Source organism: Humulus lupulus, chromosome 1 (assembly GCF_963169125.1).
Source record: "Humulus lupulus chromosome 1, drHumLupu1.1, whole genome shotgun sequence".
In the NCBI taxonomy this organism is placed as follows: Eukaryota; Viridiplantae; Streptophyta; class Magnoliopsida; order Rosales; family Cannabaceae; genus Humulus; species Humulus lupulus.
The window spans coordinates 17,236,703-17,244,745 of NC_084793.1; the positions used below are offsets into that span (position 1 = coordinate 17,236,703).

Below are 8,043 nucleotides of genomic sequence, written 5' to 3' on the forward strand. Positions count from 1 at the left end.
TTTCCAACTCGCCCACGCTTAACATTTCCTCTTCTTTGACTCATTGCATCCGCCATAACCGATTCTCTTAACTTGTTGCATTTCGAGGTAAATATAATAATAGCTACACGTGACCTCTCATTCTGGGAGTGAAACTACACCAGAGTAGAGGTAAATATAACTTCATGGTCCATACAAAGCAAATCAATTTATGAAACAATTTTAATCCTGATTAAAATGACTGGAAATGGGAATCACTACAAAAATGAATAAAGTTTGAAAAATCATACTTTTGAATCATGCTGGAAGTCATCAATAGGGCGCTGCTCCATCCAATTAATCACAATATATACCACAGTCATATGAATTAGACTGTTGTGGTACATTAGTCACTGTGCTAACTGTGAAGCTGGAAAATGACTCGTCAGGTCCCGTGCTTGCAATTTGGTCTCCCAACAGATCATCAAGTTGTTTTAGCTACAAAGAAAAAACTACAATTAGCAACATAAAAGATGGTTAATAATTACCACCAAGATAATGATAAGACAACTCTAACACTGACAAAGAACTTCTAAGAAAAAAAAACATACTCACCACACTTTCAAAACATCCAAAATCTCATTGAGATATCATAAATTTTTTCACTTAAATAAAATATAAACCACACAACATCGACTGAAAAAATGAATAACAAGGAAAACAATGACAATTACAAAATAAATTCTTTAAGTACCAAAGAACTAACCACTGGTTGTACCAATTCCGCTCCTCTGGATTTACCCTTGTGAAGAAGAGAATCCCAAATTTCTACCACTTTTATCCCAACATGAAGAAGAAACAAGACAAAGTGACGGATGTCCTGAATGTGCACCGAGATAAAAATCTGCAGGCCATCAACAGGTTTAAAATTAGAAACAAAATGCATCACCATGGTACCAATGATATCTATTCTCACCTCATAAAACCTATTTACAAATTGCAAGATCACCAATGAAATATTCTCGTGCAGACAATCTTTCCCCAACATGTTTGCCGCGAACAGTGTCAGAAAACAAACGCTGGATACTTATTCCAGAAGACTTGGGAAACAAAAAATAAAAAAGGAAGTCATTTAATATTTACATTAAATTACCACCACATTACAAGTTTCACTACAAAAAAAGGCCACAATAAGAAAATTTCAAAACTTACAATCAATTTGGTATTTAGGTACCACAAAGTGCGGCCCCCATTCGATATTAAGCGTTCCGTGCATGTAAGCATCTCATATACCACATTCAACACCTACAAAGACAAATAAATAAAAGTTCAATCTTTGTTAACCCTATTTCTTCGACAATCCAACTTTTCCAGAATTCAATTAGATATTTTTTTCAACAAAAAAAGTTCTTCCAACTTCACCTCGCCAGATAGCATAGTCTCAGGAGACAAGGATTTAAAAAGCGCTCGATTAAGGTAGTAGAATTCTGACTCCACAATATACTCACTATATGCAAATAGACAAGCCAATAACAATTAGTCAACCGGGCAAAATCTATTAGTAGATTCTATATAAACCAGTGAAGCAAAATCAACTTCTCTCCCACTTTACCAAATATACAAACCACAAAAACCTTCGAAAAATAACTTAACACATACCCTCCATCCAAATTCTCATCAAATATATAGTCCAGAAGTGGCCCATAATCACCGTCAAGGAGAGGAGTAGACACTGTAAAAGGACCCAACTTCTGTACCTGAAAAGCACCTCTCCCAATATTGCCCCCACCATTGTTTGAGAGTGACTCCAATTTCCTCTTCATTAAATAATTAAATCATATTATTTTCCTAAACAAACCTATAAATAATAATTAAAATAAATGACAGATTTACCACCTATACCTTCGCTCCTCCCACACTCCTAACACGATCTGCATTTGACGCACAATCACGCTTCATTTGACAAGAAGAATTCTCAGTCCGCTTAATCATGCCATCTACTGGCCCTTGGAAAAAATAAATAAAATGCCAAAATTAGTTCTCCAACATATACTACTCTATAACAACCTCTTTCAAATTTGGAAAACAATTAAACCCATACCATACACACTTACTCTTACTGATTTCCCTTGGTCCATGAAAGTTTTCCTAAACTCAGTTGTCCTTTGAAACAATTTCTCATCAAAGCAAGTACGTTTTCCACCTCTTGCTGAACCGCTCACCGTCCTGCTACCACCACTAATTGAACTTTCAACACTACTTTTAAAACCTCCACTCCTACGAGAACTAGTGGTAACATTCAAATCAGCGAAACTAATTTTTCCCTTTGCAACTTCATCCTTCTCAACCATTACATCCTTACTTTTTCCAACATCTCCACCATGACCAACCTCGTTTTCTTTCACCCCAATTTCATCTGCCACTCCTTTTTCTAAGTTGCTACCTGCTGCAATAAAATTGGAGAATTTTCCCTTGAAACCTCCGTCGATCCTCATCTCGCCCTTTAACATGCTCTAATAGACAGTTAATACCAGCTTCAATTTTACGTACGTCCTCCTTCAACTCAGAATAACAGTTTTTGAGATTTTGTACAGATTCTGATAAGATCCTCACAGCCAATGCCAAAGCCTCCATTTTATAAAAATTCTACTATAAGCATACTTAATTTGTAATTTGAGATCAATGTGCAAATAGTCACAATACCAACAACATATATACTATACATGCCTAGCACTCATAGACTTATATGCTTCATATAACTGGTACAAAATCCACTTAACAGTCAAACGAATGCCTTCAGTGCAATTCATATATCAATTTCCCAACAAAAAATAATAATACATTCTGCAAACAAACAAAACCCTTTTAAAAAAAAGTGGTCACATTTAAAAAAATTATAATTCTTTGCTGTAGTAATAGTTTCAATCCTCACCCATCATCATAAACATATTCATCTTCGTGTTAATCAAATTAATTAAGAATAACATATTTCTCCTCATTCAGTACACCTACTTATTTCTATTCTTGAACAAAAAATAATTTGGCAATATAACATATTGCCAATAATTCCATTCATACGCCCTCTATAAATGTATTAAAAAAAATTCGGAATCCCCTTCACAAATACTTACAATAATATATAAACACAACAACAATTTAATGGAAGAAAGAAAATATGACTAGTGAAAATATAACAAAGATAACCAAATTAAATCACTAAACTACCTTATCATATAAATTCAAACCAAGAAAAGACAATGAAATAACAAGGGATCCGACCTCTGCTACATCAAATATGGACAAATAGACCCACCAAGCATAGAAAAAAAAAATCCAACCAAGAAATACACAAGAGCATGATTCAAACCCAAACTAACCCATTCGTCGGAGCCATCTACACCCTACAATGACTGCTTCAAATCATGCTGCCTTTCCCTCCCTTGGTCTCCAAATTGTTCATCATTCGGCTTCAAAGAATGTTGCAAAAGCTTGAGAATGAGACATACAGTGGACAAGTTAAGACACTCAAACATAGATAGAAAAAAAGCTTTTGGAAAAGACAACTAATATAAATGAGTAAATTAAGGAGGCATTCAATTAATGCCCGACAAAGATCATTGGCCCCACACACCCTCCATTCCATTTATATAAATCACATACATTTTGGTTCAGTGTACGCCCACCTACACCCAACAAACCAAATATGTTATAGCCATTAGATCCAAAATCAAAGGCTAAAAAATAAGCCTATAGGTACGGTCGAAATGGAAGCCCGCACAAGAAAATTTTCCTATATATATAAAAGTACAATATTTTTAAATTACTAAATTTATTTACAAATAAATAAGTATTTTAACCGTAGTTTAGTCAATATTTAGCTCTGCTTTTAATGAGCTGATACAACAGAAAAAACTCCAGCCTAACAACCAACTGATTATAACTAGCAGAATTACGACCAGAACCAATACAGTTATATGATATTAGTGTTGGAGAGTACTGCGCAGTCTGCCATTAAAACATGGAATAAACAACAGAATGTGGAGGAGTGGTTTTTACTTAAGAGTAGTGTTTGTGATCTAGAACAGTGAACTTTTTACAACTGGAATTGGATCAGCTACTTTGTTTACTAATTTCCATTGTTATGCCTAATTGATTGATTTAATCAGGTTATTTCGACCATGTAAGGTCTCATACTCGTACTTCTTCAATGATCAATCTAGTAGCGATCCTCCGTCGGGGGACTACACTAACCTCAATTCCATACGGCGTCGTTTTCAGATTCATCACTGTTTCGCCACCACTGCATCTTTCTCAGCTACGTTTTCTCGCCATCTCCATTGCCATACCCAAGTTATACTCTGCAACATCTTCTTTCCCCTCTACTTTGAACCCCAACAGTTTAAGCCCGACCCCTTTTCCCGACTTGGTTTCGTTGAACAAAAGGATCTCCCATTTGATCCGTACTGGTCGGATTAGTGAAGCCAGGGAGGTTTTTGATGGGTTGAAGATCCGAAACGTTGTAACGTGGAATTCAATGATAAGTGGGTACGTGAAGCGTAGAGAGATGGAGAAGGCACGTAAGTTGTTTGATGAAATGCCGCAAAGAGACGTTGTTTCCTGGAATTTGATGATATCTGGCTATATATCGTATCAGGGTGGTAAGGCTATTGAGGAAGCGCGAAAGTTGTTTGATGAAATGCCTGAGAGAGATTGTGTTTCTTGGAATACGATGATTAGTGGGTATGCCAAGAATAGGGATATGTCTATCGCATTGCAACTTTTTAACAGCATGCCAGAGCGGAATGTTATCTCTTGGAATGCATTGATTACTGGGTTTTTAAGGAATGGTGATGTGGTTAATGCTGTTGACTTCTTTGACAAAATGCCTGAGCGTGATGGGGCTTCGGTTAATGCACTAGTGTCAGGCCTTATTCAGAATGGTAAGTTAGATGAAGCAGCTAGGATACTGCTTGAGTGTGGGAACAAGGATGGCCTGAGAGAAGAATTGGTGCATGGTTATAATACGCTCATTGCTGGCTATGGTCAAAGAGGTGAGATCAAGGAAGCTCGACGACTGTTTGATGAGATGCCCTTTTATAATGATAAGGGGAAAGAAGGCCATAAGAAGTTTGAGAAAAATGTGGTATCTTGGAATTCCATGATTATGTGCTATTTGAAAGCGAAAGATATCGTCTCCGCCAGGGAACTTTTTGATCAAATGACAGATCGAGATACCTTCTCTTGGAATACCATGATCACTGGCTACGTTCATATGTTAGATATGGAAGAGGCCTCTAATCTCTTTGGTGAAATGCCTTATCCTGCCTCACTGACATGGAATTCAATGATCTCAGGGTTTGCAGAAATTGGCGATTTAAAACTTGCTATGAACTATTTTGAGAGGATGCCCCAAAAGAACCTGGTCTCTTGGAACTCCATTATAGCTGGATATGAGAAAAACGAAAACTACCGAGATTCGATTAAGCTTTTCACTCAGATGCAACATGAAGGAGAGAAACATGACCGTCACACTTTGTCTTCAATTCTCAGCGTGTCTAGCGGGTTGGTGGATCTGCATCTTGGTAGGCAGGTTCATCAACTGGTTACAAAGACTGTTATGGCAGATGCACCAGTGAACAACTCCCTCATCACCATGTACTCAAGATGTGGGGCAATAAAAGAGGCAAGGATCATCTTCAATGAGATGAAACAACAAAAGGATGTAATTTCTTGGAATGCAATGATTGGAGGCTATGCAGCTCATGGTGTTGTTGTAGATGCTTTAGAACTTTTCCAACTGATGAAGGAACTCAATGTGCAGCCCACTCATATAACATATATTGCAGTGTTGAATGCTTGTGCTCATGCAGGCTTAGTTAAAGAAGGCCGAAAGCATTTCGAATCGATGATTAATGAATTTGGAATCAGGCCACAAGTTGAACACTATGCATCTCTAGTTGACGTGATTAGCCGGCAAGGGCAGCTTGAGGAAGCCTTGGATTTGATCAACAGCATGCCATTCAAACCAGACAAGGCAGTTTGGGGAGCTTTTCTAGGTGGCTGTAGAGTGCATAACAATGTTCAGTTGGCTCAACTTGCTGCTGAGGCTTTGATGAGGCTAGAACCAGAAAGCTCAGCTCCTTATGTGTTGTTGCACAATATGTATGCTGATTTAGGGCAATGGGATAATGCAGGCAAGATTAGGTTGGTAATGGAAGACAATCACATCCTCAAGAAACGAGGGTATAGTAGAATAGATTTGTAAATGTTTAACAAATTCTTACTATCACTTAGGATTAACCTTAAAAATTCACAAGATGATAACACATATTCCACATATAGCTCAGTCTCATTGCTTAAATATTTTTTTGTGAATTGTTTGGGGTGGAAAATAGTATATAAAATTTGGTTCCCTATATTGACCCTTAATAATTTAACAAATAATAATATTGACCCTTAATACTTCTGAAGCTTTCACCTGCTTCCTTTCCCATAATAATGAAGCTCAATTCTTCACCTTCTTGTTTAGTATATAGTATAAATAAATATCAAGAAACGGACATCTTATTGACATTCCAAAATATGATAAAAGCATTTCATCCATCAATAAAATAATCTAAAAAAAATAATGATTATTAAACTAAATTAATTTTTAGTATTTTTCTATTTTGAGTGTTTATTTTAATTCTTTGTTCTGTTTAAAAAAAATCATCAAAATTTTATTTTTTACTTATAAATTGGATTTTAAAATATTTTTAAGAAATTGACAAATAAAAAGTTTTACATTGCGGATGGGAAATAAATTAAACACTGCAAATTGTTCAACCTTTCCCTTAAAAAGATATGCTTTTTTTTTCTGCTAAGAAAAAGGATATATGCTTTCTGCTTGTACGAACATTGGTGCATATCTAATATCTTTTTCATGCAATATATATATCATGTATCATATAATAATTGTAGAAAGTAGGTGATGAGTAAGAGCACTACCAATGCATGATCTACTCCATCTTTTAAAATACCTTACAAAAATACACATTTTTCTATTTTACCTTTAAGTTTTACATTATATCATACATCAACTTCTCTGTATATTTCTCTACATCATTTAAATAGGGAAATTTAATTTTTAATGCAATAAGTGACACTCCGTTTGAAAAATACCCTATCCCTACAAGTCTCTCGTTTTGGTCCTACTAATCCCGTTACTACCCAAAATACCCCTGGCATAATTTTCTCAAACTCTCCGTATTCTCTCCCAAAATACCCGAACCAAGCAAACTTTGAAATCGATAGGACTCGATTGAATCCGTAGAACCCAACCTTCATTGTCTTCCACGAACACGAACAAGGGCTCCCAAAGGTCGGACTTGACGATCAGAGAAGGGGAAGGAGAAAACGTCGAGCAAGGCAACCGAATTTTTAGGAAACAACCTCAAAGAAAGCGAAGGTGAGGGTTTTCTTTTTTAATCTGCAATATGTGTATGTGCCTGTTTTTTTTTTTTTTTTTTTTTGTTCATAGGATAGATCAGGGCTGGCAATGAAGAAATCTTGGTTTTTTTCGATATTTTCATGAAACTCGATAGAAATCGATAAGAATCGATAGGACTCGATAGTATAGGATAAGGAATGGATTAGACTGTGCCTCGATAGGAATCAATAGGAATTGACAGGAATCGATAGGACTCGATGATACACGACTTTGGGAATTTTTAGAACCTACCTCGATAGGAATCGATAGGACTCGATGATACACGACTTTGGAAATTTTTAGAACCTACCTCGATAAGAATCGATAGGACTCAATAGAACTCGATGTTACACGGCTTTGGGAATTTTTAGAACCTACCTCGATAGGAATCGATAGGACTCGATGATACACGGCTTTGGGAATTTTTAGAACATACCTCGATAGGACTCGATAAGACTCGATGATACACTGCTTTGGGATTTTTAGGACCCTTCTCGATAGGAATTGATAGGCCTCGATAGGACTCGATATGACTAGACTTTGGTTTTTTTGCCTTACCTCGATAGGCCTCGATAAGACTCGATAGTAACCCGATTATATTATTCTTTGTGATTTTG

At 36.3% G+C, this 8,043-nt stretch overlaps 2 protein-coding genes across 3 annotated transcripts; one reads left to right on the forward strand and one right to left on the reverse strand.

Annotated features, from left to right (window-relative positions):
• Positions 1-287: 287 nt before the first annotated feature.
• On the reverse strand, positions 288-1,890 carry LOC133815897 (uncharacterized). Of its 2 annotated transcripts, XR_009884950.1 has the most exons (3): positions 1,618-1,890; positions 725-862; positions 296-456 (listed from the first exon to the last, which is right to left on the reverse strand). XR_009884950.1 is itself a non-coding variant. In XM_062248690.1 (2 exons), the coding sequence occupies exons 1-2, from the start codon at positions 1,004-1,006 to the stop codon at positions 316-318; spliced, it is 423 nt and encodes a 140-aa protein (XP_062104674.1). In that variant the 5' UTR covers positions 1,007-1,123; the 3' UTR covers positions 288-315. The 2 variants fall into 2 exon arrangements, 1 of the variants encoding a protein (XP_062104674.1); XM_062248690.1 differs by lacking the exon at positions 1,618-1,890 and having other exon boundaries at positions 288-456; positions 725-1,123.
• A 1,912-nt stretch (positions 1,891-3,802) lies between these two features.
• Positions 3,803-6,486, forward strand: LOC133787565 (pentatricopeptide repeat-containing protein At1g62260, mitochondrial). Its single transcript, XM_062225555.1, has one exon. It carries the CDS (start codon positions 4,166-4,168, stop codon positions 6,221-6,223), a length of 2,058 nt encoding a protein of 685 aa, XP_062081539.1. The 5' UTR covers positions 3,803-4,165; the 3' UTR covers positions 6,224-6,486.
• The last annotated feature ends 1,557 nt before the right edge of the window (positions 6,487-8,043 follow it).